This window comes from Leucopleurus acutus, assembly GCF_964270905.1.
Source record: "Leucopleurus acutus genome assembly, chromosome: 11".
Lineage (NCBI taxonomy): Eukaryota > Metazoa > Chordata > Mammalia > Artiodactyla > Delphinidae > Leucopleurus > Leucopleurus acutus.
Genome location: NC_139152.1, coordinates 56,016,185 through 56,038,186, shown reverse-complemented (window position 1 = coordinate 56,038,186; position 22,002 = coordinate 56,016,185). Strand labels below are relative to the sequence as shown.

At 37.6% G+C, this 22,002-nt stretch overlaps 1 protein-coding gene across 2 annotated transcripts in view; it reads right to left on the bottom strand.

Moving 5' to 3' along the window:
• NUP107 (nucleoporin 107) overlaps positions 1 to 22,002 on the bottom strand; it is a 44,699-nt gene that overhangs the window by 8,014 nt on the left and 14,683 nt on the right. For both annotated transcript variants that reach the window (XM_082849399.1, XM_082849400.1), the window contains exons 8-23: positions 21,504 to 21,552; positions 18,354 to 18,425; positions 17,648 to 17,736; positions 15,835 to 15,913; positions 13,919 to 14,032; positions 9,976 to 10,066; positions 9,763 to 9,839; positions 7,819 to 7,878; positions 6,625 to 6,770; positions 6,449 to 6,497; positions 3,544 to 3,613; positions 3,105 to 3,223; positions 2,363 to 2,401; positions 1,913 to 2,063; positions 1,467 to 1,579; positions 442 to 544 (exon numbers count right to left, since the gene is read on the bottom strand). In XM_082849399.1, the coding sequence (XP_082705525.1) occupies positions 442 to 544; positions 1,467 to 1,579; positions 1,913 to 2,063; positions 2,363 to 2,401; positions 3,105 to 3,223; positions 3,544 to 3,613; positions 6,449 to 6,497; positions 6,625 to 6,770; positions 7,819 to 7,878; positions 9,763 to 9,839; positions 9,976 to 10,066; positions 13,919 to 14,032; positions 15,835 to 15,913; positions 17,648 to 17,736; positions 18,354 to 18,425; positions 21,504 to 21,552 (1,421 nt within the window). The remainder of the gene's footprint in view (positions 1 to 441; positions 545 to 1,466; positions 1,580 to 1,912; positions 2,064 to 2,362; positions 2,402 to 3,104; positions 3,224 to 3,543; positions 3,614 to 6,448; positions 6,498 to 6,624; positions 6,771 to 7,818; positions 7,879 to 9,762; positions 9,840 to 9,975; positions 10,067 to 13,918; positions 14,033 to 15,834; positions 15,914 to 17,647; positions 17,737 to 18,353; positions 18,426 to 21,503; positions 21,553 to 22,002) is intronic.

Below are 22,002 nucleotides of genomic sequence, written 5' to 3'. Positions count from 1 at the left end.
TTTTCAATACATATGGATTTCCGTGTAATGGTTTCTAAAGGAATCAAATTATTGGTTTGCAACTTTCACAGCTACCTGTAACCATTTCATGTCTCAAGGTACTTCTGTTAAAGGTCTGGGTGATCTCTCTACTTAATGGCTGGGCTTTTCCTTATCTCAATGTAACAGTCACAAAAGGATTCATTAAATGCAATTACTTTTACATACTTTTCTGTGTCTTAAAAAAAGGCAATTCAATTTTTTCAAAGGCTTGAGATTATATGCAAAATTGAGTAGGATATGAAAAGTCACTATTAAATATGTTTTGTTTTACAATACTAGCCGTAACAGTGGCTGTTTTGTACCTTACCCTACTGGAAGGGTTGGAAAAACAAACAACAAAGTTCTAGAACAGAACAAAAACTTAAAAAAAAAAAAAAAGAATATAAAAATACAGCATACCCAAGAATTTCCTCATTATGGCATTGCCTTGTTTTAGTGCTTCCGCCCTCTGTGATGGGTCAAATACCAACCAGTCAATTACATCGATTTTTAAACGGTCCTCCTATTCATTTAATTGGAAAAAAGAAATGTCAACTGTGTTTTTTCTACGATATTCTACAAATTAGTAGAACCAGCTTATGTCTGTACTTCTAGTGAATATTTTCCCTCAGGTTATACAAAATAATGAAAGAAAATAGCTTTTCTTAGTTTATTTTCACATTTAATAGGTCTCTATTAAATTATAGAAAAAACTTACTGGACTGTGAATCTGGAATTATATATGTGATGTCCCACCAACTTAATCATGTAATTCCTTTAAGTGCTACTCTAAAATTTTTTTCTTTCCTAGATAAAACTTTCTATTCTTTTCTGAAAATAGGAATAAGTAAGCTACATAAAAGTTACTGATTGATCGGGACTTCCCTGGTGGTCCAGTGGTAAAGAATCCACCTTCCAATGCAGGAAACTAAGATCGCACATGCTGCAGAGCAACTAAGCCCACGTGTCTCAATGAGAGAGCCCGTGTGCCGCAGACTACAGAGCCCATGCACTCTGGAGCCCACACGGCATAAACAGAGAGAGAAAACCCACATGTCACAACTAGAGAGAAGCCCACGCACCAAAACGAAGAGCCCACCCGCCACAACGAAAAGATGCCACAATGAAAAGATCCCGAGTGCCGCAACTAAGACCCGACTCAGCCAAAAAACGTGACTGATCAAGTATCTAGAATAATCTGATGAGCAAAAATCCAATGCTCAGGTTTTTTCCATTAAAGAAACTTCCCTTAACATAATACTACTATTAAGCAATTCCTTACACAAGACCTTAAGTTTGCTGCCAATTTTTATAACTTGGCTGACAAGGAAAAATTCTTTAAAAAAGAAAGAAGCCAGAGTATTTTAAGGTAGAAGTTCACAAAAGCATAACATGAGGGATTATCAGGAGTTATATAACACACCTCTCTCTTCCCCTCATGTTACCTCAGTAGTGCCAGTATCTAGGGCTGGGGCCAGGTCATGATGACTGAATTCACCATTATCTTTCTTCCGAATATTCTCAACTACGGTTTTTGTTATAGTTGCAATATCCAAATCTAAAGAATTTTTTGAAGAAACAAAAACAAGAATTAATCGTTCACACTAATATCCTCTAAACAGTCACAATGATTTGGTAAATTTGGGATAACACTTCTTTAAAAATATGTAAAATATGAAAGACATTATAAAAGAAAATGCCAAAATTAAAAGATATTTCACACGAGTTACAGTATAGGTTATTTCATTCCTAAAACAGAATTTCACTGAAAACCTCATTCCTTTTTCACCTCGTAAGAGAAATAGGATTTAAAACTAGAAGGCTAAATGTTACTAAAGCCAAAATGATAATCTGCTTACAAAGCCCAGTAGATGTTCTCAACCATTTTTACCTGCTTCTTTAGCCAGCTCCAGGCAATGGTGGCGCTGTTCAAATTCTGTAACACCTTCCAAAAATAATGCATACTGGGCAACAGCGAGGTCTTGAGGCAAATGACAGGTATAAAATGCTATGAGATTTGTATGTTTCTCATTTATTAAAAGCTAAAAAACAAAAAAAGGATCAAAGAATGTCAATAATTAAACAAGTTCTAGGATCAACAGTGCTTTTTAAAAAGTTCACTTCAAAATTTCAAATATATTTAGGAGAGATTCATACAGATATAGATTTGTGCTGCTAAACAGAATTTTAAATTCCAAAAGAAAGTATTTATGACAATTAAAAGACCTTTATGGATTTTGATGACTCTCCTGCCACTAGATATTAAAATATTATCATTCTGATTTTTGTTTTCATTAAAATGGTAAAAAAATATATATAATTGTGGTTTCTCAAAGTTTACCTGTATGTATGTCTTTAAAACCTCAATGGAAACTTCTTCCTTCATAGGAAAAAAGATATAATTATTAAATTATAAATACAACTGCTTATGTGTACCAGCAATATATCTAATAAAAATTCCGCTATAATGATTTAATGACTTTTAATACTTACCACTGAGCAATAACTACATGCAATAACTAAGTGCTTAGCGAAGTTCATGTATTGCCTTACCCTAACTCTCTGTGGGTAGTTACTATTATTGTTCACATTTTACAGAGGAAGAAACTAAGACCTAAGGAGATTTACCCAGAATTACACAGCTAGAAGCTGCTGAGTAAGAATATGAATCCAGGATTCTTACTCCAAAACCCAAGCTTTCAACTACTGCATCATTCTGCCTTCTACATGTACTCTGACCAAAGTGTTACCATTTAGGACAGAAGAAAAAGAAAAAAGAAAACAAAGGTTTAAGATCTCAGAGAACTTAGTCTGGCTCAGTTACCTTAGCTGGTTGATTTAGAGGTGGGTACTGATGAGGATTAAAGTTATAAATTGTCCAAAATCCAGGTAACCACCAGCATTCTGCAGCCACAGATTAGAACCCTAACAAGTAACCTGCAGTGAATTATCATCGAGTGACCATATGAGACTATGGTCACCATTTCCAGAAAACAACAACCAAAAAGTAGCATGTTTTCCTGACAATAGGTGTATAAAGCATCAATCTTGCAGAGAAGGGTATACAGCTCATTTTTATTTACTTTGGTCTGTAGTCCCAGAGTGCGGAAAAACAAAATGAGGTGAGTCATGAAGCGAAGGAGGTGTCCAGGTAGATTGTTTCTGCTTTTGGAAAGCCATTTGCTAAATTCATCCATCAGACCTATAAGCAATCAAAGCAAAGATGCAACAATAGGGATAAAAATCAAAAGAAGAGATATAAACACTATCCAAGGACATTTACTGTATTCCTATACCACTACCAGTTCACTATCTCACTGTTAAGAACCATCATATAAAACAGACTCTGGATTAAATTCAAACTTTATTTTCTAAAAATTAAGTAAATAGTTGCATTCAGATACGTTGATATTTATAGAGATGACAAAATGTGGTAAGTCATATGCACTGTTTTGATAACTTTTTACAAAATTACTAAAGAAAACAAAGAACTCATACAAAGTGAAATAAAATATATCTTACCATCAATGTCTCCCAGGATAAGGAATTTTTGAACTATATGATAATGTTCTTGATTCTCTTCCAGAACTCTCTGAAAAAGTTTTTACATTTTCCATAAATCTACTATGGTCATTCTGCAGTATGTACTCACTGGTAAGCTAAAAATGTCAACTTTTGAAGGAACATATACAAAGAAAAAGCTGGAGATGAAGGGTCTTAGGAGACCAAAATAAAGTAAAACATGAGAAAGATACTGCCCTTGGAAATATATACTCAAGGCTCAACGTTATCTTTGAAAGCAGAGAACTGCGATAAAACAATTTAATCTCTGTGAATGTTATGAAACTTTTATTTTTTATATTTTACTACAGTTTTCCTTGGCAGTCCGTGGTGAACCAGAAAAGAAGGGCACATGTGACCAAATCAAAATAAACTGTAAGATTTCCTTCAACATCAACAGTGGTTCTTGAAAGCATTCTTTGGGTATTCTCTTCTGCAAATGGCACCAAAAGTAACAAAACCAATCAAAATAGTGATTAGGCACAGAGCAGACAAAATTTACAAGTAACCTGCTGTTGGATTTTTTTCTGAAGCAAATAATTCATATATTTTTGGTCAAATATATTTTGATTTTTATTTGTCTAAATTTTCTTCCAATATTTTTTCTTTTTTACATTCAAATGTTTGCTCCCTCTGGAAATGATTTTAATACATGGCATGAAGCAGAGATCTAGCTTTGTTCTCTTCCAGATGGAAAGTAAATTATGTCCATACCATGTATGTAAATAAACCATCCCTCTTCCTCTGAAAGGAAACGTCATCTCTGTCATCTACAACTATTAAGTTCTCATATATATTTGGATCTAATATGGATTTTCGTATTCCGATGATCTATTTATTCCTGTGACAATTCGATACTGTTTTATTGTATCTTTATATTGTTTTATTACTGAGGAAGGCAAATATCCTATTAATTATTGTTCTTTTCTCGCCATTCTCACTTATTCTTCTACTTGGAAATTTTCTGTTCAGAAATAATGCCCCAAAGCATTAGGTTTCAATGTTAATTTTGGAATGACTGAGATTTATATCAAATCACCTCATCCAGGAATGTGGTATATCTATTTGTGTCTTTCAATAGGATTCTATAGTTTTTTATGAAGGTGCTCAAATCCTTGGTTAATTTTATTCCTGGGTATCTTATAGTTTTGGTCAATAATTTAAATGGGACTTTTGCAGGGAGCTAAATCCTTTTCTAACTAGCTGTAACAATTACAAAAAGGATATGATTTTTTTCATAACTTTGTCTTGAATTTAGATACTTTAAAAATTCTCTTATTAATTCTAGTAACTTACTGCATCTTGAGTTTCTAGATTTACACTCTCATCATATGTAAATGCTCCCCCGTTTCTAAATTTGTATCTATTCCTTGACTTTCTTGTTTTATTTTCATTCATTGGAATCTCCAAAACAACAGACTGGCAAAAAAAACACTTGATAGAGAAAGCACTACATTTTTTTTTACTATACAAAGAACTCTTATACAATAATAAGGAAAAAATAAAATCCAACAGAAAAATAGGTGAAAGCTCTAAATAGGAAATTCAAAAATGGTCAATAAACAGGAAAATTTGCTCAGTCTTATGAATAGACAGGGAAATATGAGAAGAACAGTGAGTTTCTATTTCCCAGCTAATCTGATGGATTGGCAAAAAATAAAAAAAAACTGTGATATCTGGGACTAGTGAGAATGCAGGGAAATGGCCATATTAATAAATTACTTGTAGGAGTATGAATTAATTGCTACAACAAGGAAATTAACTTAATATACATATACCCTTTAACCCAACATTCCTGCTTTCAGGAAACCTGTAAAGAAACAGGACTAGTAGATAAGCATAAAAAAATAAGAATAAATAAATAAGAATGTTCATTGCAGTGCTAGAAGCAACCTAAATATCACCAAAAGGGGAATGATTTAAAAAAAGGATACGTCATTCTATAGAACATTATATACCTATTAAAAATAATAAGTTAGGCTGTTAAATCTATATCCACTAACTCAAAGACAGTATCATTAAATGGGGGGAAAAAAAGCCGTAGACTAATGTAGGTAGAATGATGTGAAAAACAACCTCAAAAACCAAAATCCTATACTGGAATATCTACATTATCTACATATATTTGTAAGATTATGGAGAAGGATATGTAGGATACATATCAATGTTTTATCACCTCAGTGAATGAGAATAACCATAAAGAGGTTGGGAGGAAGTTTTATAAAGGCCTTACTTATACATCTTTAGATTATTTTGTTTCAAGTACATACTTTGGTTATTTAAAAAAATTTTTAAGAATATTACTTTAGGGCTTCCCTGGTGGCGCAGTGGTTGGGAGTCCGCCTGCTGATGCAGGGGACACGGGTTCATGCCCCGGTCCCGGAGGATCCCACATGCCGCGGAGCAGCTGGGCCCGTGAGCCATGGCCGCTGAGCCTGCGCGTCCAGAGCCTGTGCTCCACAACAGGAGAGGCTACAGTGGTGAGAGGCATGCACACACCCCCCCCCCAAAAAAAAAAAGAATATTACTTTAAAAAATACTGGATTATTTTGAGATCTAGGAAAAGAAAGTCTTGCTAATTTGCCATTATATATTTTAATTTTTCAAAAAGAAAGGGATAAATTAGCTTACATGCATACCATATATTTAGATGAAACCAATCCTAAACCAAATAAACAGAAATGATGTATCATTTAAATATGCAGTTAAGTTTTTTCTTTTTAAAGAATATCTCTTATATGAATAAGAGGTGAGGAAACGAAAAGAGAATATAACAAGATTTCGCATACTTTTGTGCCTTTCAGCTACAGTGCACAATGTAACATTTAGTTTCGTATTCCAGTTATCCTAAAATATTAATATTTACCTTTTTATCAGTAGCTTGAAGTTCTTCAAAAACCTTTTCTAAAGTCCAACTTTGAAAGAAAGAACAAGGAAAGGGATAAAGTAACGCTAATAAATAATATGAACAAAGACTACAAAATGAAACTTCACAGAGAATACTACAAATCCTCATGATGAAAAACAAACCAACTCACTCACTTTGCCTCCAAATATTCTCTAGGGAGTTCTTCAGTTTCATCTAGAGTTATTACTGATGTCCGGATCTCCTGTTCTACCAGACTGTCCACCATCACCCGAAAGTAGGCCCACACTGTGTCTTCCCAGGTGTCACAGACAGGAAGCAGCTTTACCCCATTCCAAAACAGAAACATGCAGACATAGTCAACAAAAAAGAAAGGAAAAGCAGTTACACCCACTTATATGGACTATAAAGTCACTATAATGACATAAGACATTGTGTATTGTAAAATATCATACCAAAATAACCTCCTCTCTCCACCCCTCAAACCACATCTCCTTTTTTTTTTTGGCTGCACTGCACAGCATGAGGTGAGGGATATTAGTTCCCCAAGCAGGGATTGAACCCGTGCCCCCTGAAGTGGAAGCTCAGAGTCTTAACCAATGGACCGCCAGGGAAGTCTCTCAAACCACATCTTCTAAGAAGTCTGAACTATTATGATTTTTTCCATGATGAGCACACAATAGCATCAATTTTCCATGCTGATATAAGATGGTGTTTCAGTGTTATGGTAACATTCCTCAAAACCGCTGTAAAATGTAGGGGGTAGTAGGAGCTGTGAGCAGCACACACACGTGTGAGACAATTCAGTCATTGTGCCTTTGTGGAACACTTCTGGATAAAGCTATGGGAACCATAAGTTTTATAAATAAATGTGTATTGGAATTAAATTTACAATTCTTAGAAACTGAAATTTGATTTCATGTATCAGACCATCATTTGGGGGACTTCCCTAGTGGTCCAGTGGCTAAGACTCCACGCTCCCAATGCAGGGGCTTCAGGTTTGATCCCTGGTCAGGGAACTCCATAGATCCCACAAGCTGCAACTTAGAGTTTGCATGCCGCAACTAAAGATCCCATATGCGGCAAAGAAGATCCCTCGTGCCACAACTAAGACCCAGTGAAGCCAAATAAATTAATTAATTTTAAAAAAAATTAAGATTAAAATAAATAAATAAATAAAACATCATTTGGTGTATGAAATACATCAAACTAAGTACCTCAAGTTACTATTCTATTTCATGATTATCTCTATCATTGCTATTCTTAGTAGCTTAAGCTTATACGATTATTATATATGGTTATATATATGACATATATTATATATAATTTCATTCCATAGAAAAAAAGAATTATTAAAATAAATCGCATACCTGCTTGAGATTCCCACTTAAAGCTGCATAAATTGCTCTCTCATATCTATTAAAAAGCTCCTGAAATATAATGAATATAAATAAAATTGAACTACTGTTTTTCTTAGTATGTCAACTTTTTCATAATCTGGAAATCTGCAGTGTCTTCTAAAATGAACTTATTTACTCACCTGACAGTTTCTAAACTTTAGTAAAAGATCTAGTAGGGGAATAAGAAGGAAGGACCCCTTAGTTTGATATAGCCAATGCTGAAATCTTCCTGAAAAGTCAAATATCTAAATTTCAAACACAGAGTGAAAGCAGATTCAAATCTAATGGATGCTTTGATTATTTATTATAGGCAAATTTTATTCCAGATAGACTCTGTATAGGTGTTTTCCCCTATAAAGTTTCTAAATACCTAATACTACCTGATAGTGACCTAAGAACAACATCCAAACAAGGCACACTTGGAGCCTGTCACGCATCAGTTTGCATCAAATTCCTAAGTAGAATTAATTATATTCATCAAATTATCCCATTTTACTTCTGGATTCTATTAATGACATTCCTGTTTTCTCATCATCCAAACAAGAGACTTCAGAGACTCTCACTATAAAACTGAGTCCTCCTCTGCGCTGTTTCCAGTTTCTGGTCCTGACCATTTTTGTTCCGTTCTTTTGTACTCTCCATATTAACCCAGGGCAGGCCCTTATTACTTAGTGTCTGAATAACTCTGACAGCCTCCTAACTAGTTTCTCAGTCTTTAGTTCATTCAATTTTAAGCCTATTTTCCACTGCCATGCTAATTTTCTTAAAGCACTGCTGTCATGTGCCCTCAAGGTTTTGATGGCTCACCACTATGTATGGTACAAAGTTCCCATTCCTTAGAGCAGCACTTGAGGACCACCACTGCCTGCTCTTAATTTACGTTTTTCAGTCATCTTCTCATTACAGTCAGTTCTGCTACAATGCTTGTTTTGAAAATGTGAATTTGTTCCAATGCAATTGATTTATCAAGAAATGATTTGCACATAATATAAACTTCGCATTTCCTTATGCACAATTTTGTGCACAAGAAACATTAGCTGAATACTGAAAACACCTAAATGAACCAAGCCACTTGGAAATACACAAAACTGACACTCCTCAAACATCTACCAGCTCCCTGGGCTCTCCAGGTGTATGATAAGCTAAATCCATCCACATCAACTGTTACAATTTTGTTTCATTTCAGATAACCTCCTTCTATCACCTCTCAATAACTCACAAGCTGTAACCCTCTGACACCTCATTCCACAAGCAAACTCCAGTTCTTTTTCAAGGTAAACTGCCATATTTGTTGCAGTATTTATGTGTTTATTTAACAGTGTGACACTGTGCTATTTTTATTAAGTTTTTAATTTTTTATGTGTCACTGGTGGTTTTTGAGTACTGTGCTCTTAATTCTATTTTCCCTAAAAGCCCTGTGGATTTTCTCCACAATTTGTCATGCTGTAGTGATTTTTAGGAATGCGTAGGTGGTGTCATGACAGAACTGACTATATTTCCTCTTGTGAGCCTTCTGCTCCAACCTGGTAAACCTACCTTCCCTTGACTTTTCCCAACCTAGGCATCCTACCGACAATTCCTTTCTCTGCTTTTCATGCCCAACAACTCAAATCCTAGTAATTTTTAAAAGATCGGTTCAATTCTCTTTGGAAGCCAGCCCAGTGCTTATTCTGTGACTTCATCTGCTATCTTTTTTTGTATTTTTGCCTTATTTCAGTGCTTAATTCTTAGTACTCAGTGTGTCTGAATAACTCTGATTCGTAAAGCCTGCCCTGTTCTTCAGTTTGATTGGAAGTTCTTCAAAAACAGGAACTTTAGTCTTAAACTACTCTCAACATTTCATAGCATCTTCAGCAGGCCTTCAGTGAATTATGAGTAAAAATCAGTATCAGTAAATATTTTATTATATCTTACATCTTCCGCCATTCTCCAACAACTTATTTTCCAAATGCATCTATATGGATTCCCTTCAACATGTTCTAATTCTGTTCCTATAAAACAGTAAAAGAAATAAAGTTTATAGCTTAAAATGAGATCTCCTAAGTTCAACAATTTCTAAAAACAAAAGCTATACTTCACAAAATTGCCATTTAGAGCTAACTCTCAGAATAAAATCAATTAAAATACCTCCGTTAACATTGGGGTCATGATAGAGCTTCCAGCCTTCAAGTGTTGCAGCTCTCCATGCCTGACCACAGCGTTTGCAGAGTCGTTGTGCCTTTAGAAACAAGAAACAGTGATTGGTCATATAACCAATGCAGTACTAAAGAAGTACTTGTGCCTTATAGAAAAGTACAAGCAATTTATGAGGATTAGATAACTTATGGCATAGATGTGACAAAGGACGGTGTAGACAATCAGTAATGGCATTTCACTTCAGCCATATGCATGTCTTTCTGTGGCCTCTGCCCACCCGCGGGCCTGTCTGCCTGCCTGCCTTCCTGCCTTCCTTCCTCCCTCCCTCCGTCCCTCCGTTCCTTCCTTTCTTTCTTTCCCTAATAATCCGTTTGCTCTTTGATTCTGGGCTTACCACTAGGTGCCCACAGTGCCCACAGGCATGTAATTCTGCTAGAGACAAATGGGCTAAAGAGGCTGATGACCCTTGATTTATGTAAAAGTATTACAAAAACACTGTTAGTCTCTATAATGACAGGGTGCTATTGCTCATTCAGCCCATAAAGATGATATTTCTTCATGTTAAATGTGACCAATCAGATGAGCTTGATATACCAGTGAGATAGAAACATGTTTGTTGGTCCATCATCTCTTTAGGAACCATCTCTCCCCATTTAGTTCATATGGTTTGAATAGGTCATATGATTCCATCTCTGAACTCAAGGATTAGGCATGTGATGTAACAAGAATCACTCCCAGGACCCTTGCCAGAGATACTGGGAAAGAGAGACACTCCTTTTGCTGGGGTTGCTAGCTTGCAGGAGGATGTAAGGCTGGAGCTGTTGGCGGCCATCACGGACACAAATGGCTTCTTGAGAATGAAGCCACAGAGAGGAGTGTCAAGAGCCTGGGAGAGACAGTATCCTAATGACATCTTCTAAGTCCCCGAATCCTGCTTTTATAACCAGATATAACCCTCTATACTTCTCTGTTCCATGAGACAATCAATCCCCGACCTGTAAGTAATTTGAGTTGGGCTTCTGTCATTTGAACCTACAGAACCTGATTAATACAACCAGTTAAGGGACGTCCCTAGTGGTCCAATGGTTAAGACTCCACGCTCGCAATGCAGGGGGCCAGGGTTTGATCCCTGGTCAGGGAACTAGATCCCGCATGCTGCAACTAAGAGCCCACATGCCACGACTAAAAGATCTCACACGCCACAACGAAGATCCCGCATGCCATGACTAAGATCCGGCACAGCCAAATAAAAATAAATAAATATTTTTTAAAAAATTGAATCAGTTAAAAAGTATCATACCCAAAACATCATTTTGGATTTATGACTTTTAAAAATTATGAAAGCTATGTAGCAACATGGAAAAATATTTTTTAAATATTTGATATGCTACCTAAAAAAGGCAGGACAAAATCTGAATGCAAAACCTTAAAAACATTTTTCTAAGTGAAATTAGCCAGACACAAAAGAACAAATATTGTATGATTCCACTTATATGAAATAGCTAGAATAGGCAAATGCATAGAGACAGAAAGATTAGGTTACCAAATGCTGAGAGAAAGGGGAAATGGGGAATTACTGCATAATGATTATGGAGTTTCTGCTTGGGGTGATGAAAAAGTTTTAGAAACATAGTGGTGATGGTTTTGCAACACTGTGAATTTAATTAATGTCACTGAAATTTACACTTGAAAATGGTTAAAATGACAAATTTTGTTATATATCTTTTATCACAATGAAAAAATCAATACTGTAATATACCAAAACTATTGACTTGGGCTTCCCTGGTGGCGCAGTGGTTGAGAGTCCGCCTGCCGATGCAGGGGACGCGGGTTCATGCCCCGGTCCGGGAAGATCCCACATGCCACGGAGCGGCTGGGCCCATGAGCCATGGCCGCTGAGCCTGCGCGTCCGGAGCCTGTGCTCCGCAATGCGAGAGGCCACAACAGTGAGAGGCTCGTGTAAAGTGAAAAAAAAAGATGTACAAAAAAAGGCTTGTAAGTAAATTTTAAAACTCCACTATCTGTGATTATGTAAAGGTAGTGGGACCTTGAGAGTTTTTATTTTTCAAGGCTTTCAATAATGTGATCATATTTTTGTTTTGTTTTTAAAAATACATCCTTACTTGCCATTGTGATTCCTAGTATCCGCACATCACCTGGCAGAGTGGCTGGGACTCAAATATTTTCTGAACAAATGAGTACGTGTTACTTCTTTTCTTTCTTTCTTTCCTTTTTTTTTTTGGGGGGGGGGGGGCGCCATGCCACCCACGTGGCTTACAGGATCTTAGTTCCCCAGTCAGAGATTGAACCCAAACCCTCAGCAGTGAAAGCTCAGAGGCCTAACTACTGGACCACCAGGGAATCCCCCTTCTTTTCTTAATTAAAAAATAAGAATGATGTTTAATAATCCAACACTTACTACTATAAAAATTACTTAATATATGCTAGTGGTTTGTAACACAGAAGAACAAACAACACTTTGAGTTAACATATTTCTATCCAAAGAACATTACCAAGAGTACAGCAAAACAGGTACAGCATAATATCTGAAGCTTGAAGCTCCTATGCATCAGACTACCTCATCTAAAAAGTCCACAGAGGGCTTCCCTGGTGGCGCAGTGGTTGAGACTCTGCCTGCCGATGCAGGGGACACGGGTTCGTGCCCCGGTCTGGGAAGATCCCACATGCCTCGGAGCGGCTAGGCCAGTGAGCCATGGCTGCTGAGCCTGCGCGTCTGGAACCTGTACTCCGCAACGGGAGAGGCCACAACAGTGAGAGGCCCGCGTACCGCAAAAAAAAAAAAAAAAAAAGTCCACAGAGCCATCCAGTAAGCTGTCTAATCAGATACTTCACACCTTACACACAAGACCTTAACTATCACAAAGGAGGTTACTTTTTTTTTTAAATAAATTTATTTATTTATTTGTTTTTATTTTTGGCTGTGTTGGGTCTTTGTTCTGTGCGCGGGCTTTCTCTAGTTGCAGCGAGTGGTGCGCAGGCTTCTCATTGTCGTGGCTTCTCGTTGCAGAGCACAGGCTCTAGAGCACAGGCTCAGTAGTTGTGGCACATGGGCTTTGCAGCTCCGCGGCATGTGGGAATCTTCCCGGGCCAGGGATCAAACCCAGGTCCCCTGCATTGGCAGGCAGATTCCCACCCACTGTGCCACCAGGGAAGCCCAGGAGGTTACATATTAAAGAGGTGAAGTTAAAAGGAAGAAATTTGAGGGGACCATAGTCTTCAAATGCTAGACAGTATCAACTAGAAGAGCAATTAGGGTCAGACTTATTCTTAACTCTTAAAAATCCAAACTAGAAATAGGGGCTTCCCTAGTGGCGCAGTGGTTAGGAATCCGCCAGCCAATGAAGGCGACACGGGTTTAAGCCCTGGTCCAGGAAGATCCCACATGCCGCGGAGCAACTAAGCCCATGCACCACAACTACCGAGCCCGCACGCCTAGAGCCCGTGCTCCACAACAAGAGAAGCCACTGTAATGAGAAGCCCACGCACCGCAATGAAGAGTAGCCCCTACTCGCCACAACTAGAGAAAGCCCATGTGCGGCAATGAAGACCCAACGCAGCCATAAATAAATTTACTAAAAAAAAAAAAAAAAAAAGTCTTCATTGAATTTGTTAAAAAAAAAATCCAAACTAGAAATAATGGGGCTATGCCTAGGGTATGCAGTACACTAATGGGAAGGCAAAGTTTGACTTCTTACAAAGGATTTTCTACCAGAGTTGTGCAAACTGAAGTGCACTGCTTTCTGAAGCAATGTGTTCTTTATTACCAGAAATGTTGGAACAGGAGTTAGATCCAGAAATACTGTGAAAAAGATTACTGCATTGAGGAGGCATACTCAGTGGTCACAAAGATCCTTTCCAACTTATAGTCTGTGACTTTTTGATATTGGACAAGCAGGGTATATACATCATTTACCTCTTCTGTCATTCCAGCACGAATCAGAGTGAAAAGATATTTAAGTAATCTGACTTCATCTTCTCTATCCAGATCATCAAGGGGCATCTTCTGTCTTATGGGAGCATCAGGGTCCTACAAAAATTAATTAATTAATTAAATCATCAACTATAAATTCTTCATACGCACATACAATGTAAACATCAAGAGATGATAAATGTCTCCTGAATTACATACTGAAATAAATTCACTGAATTTACTTAAGTAACAAAGGGAACGAAGTGTCACAAGTGTCCCAAATAGCCACATAGCTGTCTGTTGCCCATTCAAAACAGACTCTGTTGGTCCACAAAGGTGCATACTTCAGTCAGGCAAGCTGGAAACAGCCCTAGTCCAGCCCAGCAGCTCTAGAAATTCTACTCATAATTCAAGCTGACTTGAGCTTTACCCTGTTGTAGCAACTACATGGCCCAGTTAATCCTAAACAGAATTAGGCCTAGATGGAGAATGAGCAGAGGAGAAACTGCAGGAATCACAATGTACTCTGTGACTAGAAGGTGCTTAGCTGGTTCTTTCTGAGAACATACGAGAAGAGAGCCCAGTATGGGACTAATGCTATACAAAGCACACCAACACCCAACAAAAGAAATTTTAAAACAGATTTCTAATAAATACCTCCACCCTCAGTTATTCCTACCAACTACCTTTCAAGAATAAAAAGAAATGGGCCTTTGAACACTGGGGATAACATAGTGTCCTCATTTTTGTGGCAAAGAGCACACATGATCTACATCAGCGGTCCCCAACCTTTTTGGCATCAGGGACCGGTTTTGTGGAAGACAATTTTTCCACAGACGGCAGGGGGGGTGGCAGGGGGAAGGGGATGGTTCAGGCGTAACGGGAGCGATGGGGAGCGACGGGGAGATGGGGAGCGACGGGGAGCGGCAGATGTAACTTCGCTCACTCGCCTTCCGCTCACCTCCTGCTGCGTGGCCCGCTTCCTAACAGGCCGGGGACCGGTACCAGTCCACAGCCTGGGGGTTGGGGACCCCTGATCTACATGATGAATTTCAGATTAAAAGCTATTTTAATGTGACTTTAAAAGAGGAGTAATTCTTATTCCAAATGTTACTGAGTAATATGATTATCAATTCAAAAACTGGAAGGCATAATAGGTCAATTGGCTAGTTTCACAAATATTTTACAGACAGATATAATCATTCAATTTTGGAACAAACAGTTTCTTTCTGGCAAAAGGAAATCACCACTTTCCAGATGTTAAGGGTAAATGATTTTTAGTTGCTTGCTACAGGGGTAATTTTGCTACAATTTATTACAAGAACTTTCAGTAGTTTCCAAATAATTTTCATCAAAACACACTTTTGTTACCAAATGGAATTTTACCTATTTTTTCGACTGTTACTTACTTCTCTCACTCTTCACTATAAATATTTAATTCACATGCCTCCACCTATCACAAAGCTCTGTTCCTTCATTTCTACAATAATTAGACTCCCGTTCTTTTCAAATCCACTATTACTCCTATAACTCATATCCTAGAATGACCCTTCTAACCTCAAGCTAATTCACAAAGCTTTATTTTTTTCCCCTGCTTTCTATATAAAAGAACTTTCATAGGTCACCACCTTACAGCTGCAGAGTCAAACCTTGCTATAAAGTCAAAATTAATTTGTTTTAATGCTGGCAAATCAAGAACACTTTCTATACTTCCTTTTACAATTTACAATCTATAGGCCACAGATGGGTTCAAATATATGCCATCAAATTCAAACGCAACTTAGTAATTTTTAGAGTTAAACAGTATATGCAATCCTTCTGGAAACTAAAACAAGGATCCAAGAAAATAAAAATTCTCAGCCTTTAGGAATAAAAATCACTTAACTCTGAAGGCAACTTCCATTTCAAAGAACACTTACCAATTCAGTGACAAGAGGACGGACACTTCCTATGTAAGAAGAGAGCTGCCGCTGTTTCAAGGTATGCAGAGTATTTTCCCTGAAAGAATAAGTACAACTTTTTTTTAAACGAGGAATTTTAATAGGTCTACTTAAAAAATCAAGTCAAGGAAAGAGAGTACAAACTCAGAAAAAACATGCAAAACGTTAATATAAAAGGGCATTTTAGCTCAGATGACTAATGATGTTGAGCATTTTTTCATGCCTTATTGGCCATTCACCTATCTGCTTTTGTGAGGAATCTGTTCAAATCTTTGTCCTTTTTAATCTGGCTGTCTTCTTGCTACTGAGTTGTAGTTCTTTATGAACTACAGGTTCTTTACGTTTCTTCCAGTCTGCGGATTGCCACCAATTCCTTTTCTCAATGATGTCTTTTAATGAGGTTTTAATTTTGATGAAGTCAAATCAATCTCTTTCTCCTGATTACTGCTTTCTGTGACAATCACTTATTCGCCAAGTCACAAAAATGTCCTCTTATGTTTTCCTCTAAGAGCTTTACAGTTTTAGCTTTTACATTGGGGATTATGATCCATCCTGAATTAACTGTTGGGTACAGTGTGAGGGAGGTATCAAGGCTAAGCTTTGTTCACATAGATAATGCAGTTTTTTCCTGCACGGTTTGTTCAAAAGACATTGCTTTCCCCACTGGATTGCTTTGATGCCTTATTAAAAACCAAATGACCACAGAAGTGTGACTCTGTTTTAAAAGGATTCTCTATTCTCTTCTATTGACTGGCAAGAAAAGGAGACTAACTCGTAAAAAACTTGTAAAAACCTTAACAGGACATATTAACTTAAAAAATTTTTTTTCTGAAAATGAAAATTTCTCTTTCTCTCAGAAAAACCACAACTAACCAAGATTTAAGATTAAAAAAAAAAATTTGGTAGCACTAATTTCCTAGTTAAGCAGAGAAAAAAACAATTGATTTATAGACTTGATACATATATAATGTTACTGAATTCAAAGGCAAACTGAACTTTTTCTTTAAGTCTTGAAATAAACTGTCCCTTTAACCTAGGGGTACTTGCTTTCTGGTTTCAAGGTCTTACAATAATTTAGAAGCACTGAAGGATGCAGGGAAAAGCAATTAAAAAACAAAAACACATACAAGTAGCTAGAAACATGGGAGAATTGTCTTCCTGATAATTATGATTATTACAAAAATATGGCAAAGTGATTGTTTGAAAACTTGAATCAGACCATGTCATTCTTTTATTCTCAAGGTTTCCCATCACATTTAAAATAAAGTCCCAAACCCTTACCTGGGCTACCTGTAAAAGTCCTATATGAACTGGCTCTCTTCAATCTCATTTCCTACCATTCTTTTCTTTGCTGTGCTCACACTGGCCTCCTTGTGCAAATGCTTTACCTTCTTAGAGTCTCTGTAGTTCCTGTTCTTGCCCTGAACACTTGTCCCTCAAATTTTTGCATGTCTGGCCTCCTTTATTTCTTAAAAACCTCTTACTCTTATTACCTGTTACTTCCTTAGAGAGGCCTTCCCTGGTCACCTCTTCTACTTAAAGTAACTCCCATTACCATCCTCTATCCATCAACTCTGATTCTTATTTTTCTTTCAAAGCTCTTAGCACCCAATAGGATATATATCTATTTGCTGTCTAACTCTCCTATACAATTATAAATTCCACAAAGGCAGAGTTTTTATCTGTTTTGCTCACAGACTGAGTTCAGTAAGAACTGAATAAATATTTGTTGAAAGATGAATAAACAAAACCAACATTAAATGACTTCAACAATAAAAGTTTAGTGACTTACCAATATACTGACTTTGCATAAAACTCAATATTATCCGAAAAATCTCCAATCTCATCTTTGGCAATGCTCTCCAACCAATCTACCACCAGCTAGGAAAGGAGGGGAAAAAGAGTATTAACTATAAAATCTGTAAGTATTTTATTTGAAGTAGTATTACTCCTACCATTAATTTAAAAAAAAAAGGTTTCTAATTCAAAAATACCAAGTAACAATTTTTTCTATCACTGTTTTTACTTTTTAAAGATGTATAAATATTATGGCAAAAGGTTATTTTCTATAGGAATAATACAGTTTTTAACAGGCTATTCCTGGAAATGGTGGGGCTATTATTTGAAAATAAAAAACAAGGTTCTTAATTCTTTTTAATTATAAGTTAAAAGATCAAAAAGAAAAAAATTAAGAAAAAAGTTTGACTTAAAAAACTTCAGGGCTTCCCCGGTGGTGCAGTGGTTGAGAGTCCGCCTGCCGGTGCAGTGGACGCGGGTGCATGCCCCGGTCCGGGAAGATCCCACATGCCGCGGTGCGGCTGGGCCCGTGAGCCATGGCCACTGAGCCTGCGCATCCGGAGCCTGTGCTCCGCAACAAGAAAGGCCCGCGTACCGCAGTGAGAGGCACGCGTACCGCAAAAAAAAAACCACTTCATTTCTTTTATGTCATTTACCTTTCTCCATATTTCACCAAAAAAATGTAAAAATTCTAGTCATACCTGACTTTGTCGGACAAGTGAATCTCTCTGAAATAATGCTTCCACAACTGCTTTTTCACTGGCATTAAGAACCTATAAAAAAAAAAATGGTGGAAAGAAAGAAAAGAAGATCCTCAAGAACATTATTTCAACAGAAAGGTAAGAGAATCTGAAATAAGTATATTTAACCACCTACAACCATTTTAACATAGCAAGTCTGTATATTCACCTTTGAAAAAATTTTATAAGTAAGTTTCAAACTGCTAGATCAATGTGCAGCTGCTCTTACTTGATATTTTAATTCTTGGTTATGCTTAAAATTTTTAAGTTCTATTTCCCCAGAGATGTTGTTTTTGGGAAAAATAAAATACAAAACAAAATGAAACAAATCATAATAAAGGGTAGGATGCAGTCATGGGGCATATTAGGAAATTAACATTTAAAAACTTTAGGACTTCCCTGGTAGCGCAGTGGTTAAGAATCCGCCTTCCAATGCAGGGGACATGGGTTCAAACCCTGGTCTAGGAAGATCCCACATGCCGTGGAGCGGCTAGGCCTGTGAGCCTGTTCACCACAACTATTGAGCCTGCGCTCTAGAGGCCACGAGCCACAACTATTGAGCCCACGTGCCATGACTACCGAAGCCCGCGCGCCTAGAGCCCGTGCTCCACAACAAAAGAAGCCACCGCAATGAGAAGCCCGCGCACGGCAACAAAGAGTAGCCCCCGCTCATCGCAACTAGAGAAAGCCTGCACACAGCAACGAAGACCCAACGCAACCAAAAATTAATTAATTAATTAATTAAAAAAAACAAAAAACAAGGTACCTTCCTTCCAACTGGCAAAATCAAATGATTGATGGCAGAGTAAACATTTTCACACACTGTGAGAGTGTAAACTAGTACATTTCATTAGGAAGGCAACATGACAAACTCTATCAAACTTTGTCCCAACAATTCACTTCCAGAAATACAGGAAATACTCAAATATGTAGGTAAGTGTGAAGAATGTCCATTGCATTTTAACTATAGCAAAAATACTGGAAACAAATATGTCCAGCAGAATGTCTGAAAAAAATTATGGCACATTTATACTTTGGCATACTATGAAAAAATAAGGTAAATGTATACAAATTGACATGAAAAAAACTAAGAAATATTGATGAATAATAAAAAACTCTCAGTATAAGGTATAAATGAAATCATACTATACAGTAAAAAAGAAAAAAACACCAAACCAACCCCACCACCACCCAAAACTACATGTATGTATAGAGCAGGGAGACTAGATGAAGTTATTGCCATAATTCCTGCAAAAAATGATGAAGGCTTTGGCTTAAGTGGTGGCAAGAGGAACAGAGATGAGAGGTCAGAGTTGGAACAGAAGAGCTAAAGTGAGCAAGATCTGATGATGGACTAAATTTTGAGATGAGGCAGAGAGCAGGGTCTAAACCCTGGCTACTCAGAGTGTGGTTTACAGACCAACAGCATCAGCACCACCTGCGAGCCTCTTAAAAATGCAGAATCTGGGCTCCCCTGGTGGCGCAGTGGTTGAGAGTCCGCCTGCCGATGCAGGGGACGCGGGTTCGTGCCCCGGTCCGGGAGGATCCCACATGCCGCGGAGCGGCTGGGCCCGTGAGCCGTGGCCGCTGAGCCTGCACGTCCGGAGCCTGTGCTCCGCAACGGGAGAGGCCACAACAGTGAGAGGCCCGTGTACCTCAAAAAAAAAAAAAAAAAATGCAGAATCTTAGGCCCCTTCCCAGACCTACTGAATCACAATCTGTATTTTAACAAGATCCCCAGGTGACTCATGTGCACAGTGAAGTTTGAGAAGTGCTGGCTTAGGGAACATTCGGGTTCCTTGGAAAGTTGGCTATGGTGCCATCCACTGAAAGACAAAAGTGGGTTTGATTTTTGACAGGTTGGAGTTACAGTGCTTGAAAATTATTTTGCTTTAAAAGAAAGAAATACGGCTGACCCTTGAACAATGCAAGGGTTAGGGCACTGATCCTCCTTACAGTCGAAAATCCAAATGTAACTTTACAGTTAGCTCTCTGTACTGCTCATTCCTCTGTAACCGAGGTTCTGTACCTGAGGATTCAACCAACTGCAGATCATGTAGTACTGCAGCATGTATTTAGTGAAAAAAAGTGGACCCACACAGTTCAAACCCGTGTTGTTCAAACGTTAACTGTAGAAGGTGCTGACTTTTGAAGGGGGGCAACATGGCTGAGTTCCCCTGGGTCTGCTGGGAGGAAAAGAAAAATATGGAAAGACCATTTACAGAATGAGACAGAGCTGGGGGACTCATTCCCTTCAGGCTCTATCTTCTCTCTGCTTGGAGTCTCTAGGAGAGAACAAAATATATTCCAGCACTGCAGAGAAGTTTGCACAATTTAACAATTTGACTAATACCTTTACTAGGACCCAAGTCACTGAATCCTGCAACACTTCACCCAGACTGCATTAAAAAAAGGCTTCTGCTGAATGGCCTGAGGGACAACTCCCTCAAATTACCTAGGAGGTCAATGTTTGATTTCAAGGATAATGAGGCATAGCCTTCATTGTCTTGGAGGATACTTTGTCTGAAGGAAGGCATCTCTAGAACACTGTGGTTGACCTTCTCAAGGTTTAACTAAACATTTCAAAATGACATTCTCAACTTGATCTTCAAAAAAGAACCCCACAGGGCTTCCCTGGTGGCGCAGTGGTTGAGAGTCCGCCTGCCGATGCAGGGGACACGGGTTCGTGCCCCGGTCTGGGAAGATCCCACGTGCCGCGGAGCGGCTGGGCCCGTGAGCCATGGCCGCTGAGCCTGCGCGTCCGGAGCCTGTGCTCCGCAACGGGAGAGGCCACAACAAGTGAGAGGCCCGCGTACCAAAAAAAAAAAAAAAAAAAAAACCCACAAAATTGTATGTGTATATATGTATAAAGATGCAGAGAAAAATGTCTGGTAGAATATGTACTAAATTGTTAGACTGAACAGTATGAGGGATAAAAGAGAACTTTAACCTTTTACTCTATAATGTAAATCAATTTTGATTATTGTATCTTTACTTGTAAAATTTTTAAAATGAAGAAACTCTAGATGGAGGGTCAAAAATCAAATTCTACTACTAAAAACATTTGAATTTTAAGCATTTATAAAGGAAAAAATTTAATATAAAACTTACAGTAATTACAAACATACTTTCATCTTCTAATGCAGACTGTATTCTGTCTCTGGGGAAAAATAACACAAAATGAAAAAGCCTTATTTCATATGAGTAAATGAAATCACCTTTTTAAGCTAGATACATGCAGAAACCTGCATTCCATCCACTGTAAACAAATGAGTTTCCAATTAACTTAGCCAACATGCTTTTAAAAGCAAAAATCAAGTAGTAAATGCCTTCTGAATCTAATACTGACATCTGAACAAAAATGATATTTACTAAAGAGACAAACTGCAAAGTCTTTAATGGCTACCTGCTAATTCATACACCTAACTTTTTAATATAATGTTTTCACAGGGCCCAAATGAAAAAATATAAGTTTCTCTCAAGATTTTCTCATTAGGATGAGAAAGTAACAGAATGAAAGCCAAAACCAAGGAGCATCTGAGAGAAGAAAAATTTGGTTAACTTCTCTCAAACTTCTACATTACATAAGTATATCTGTCAGTTCTTTTTC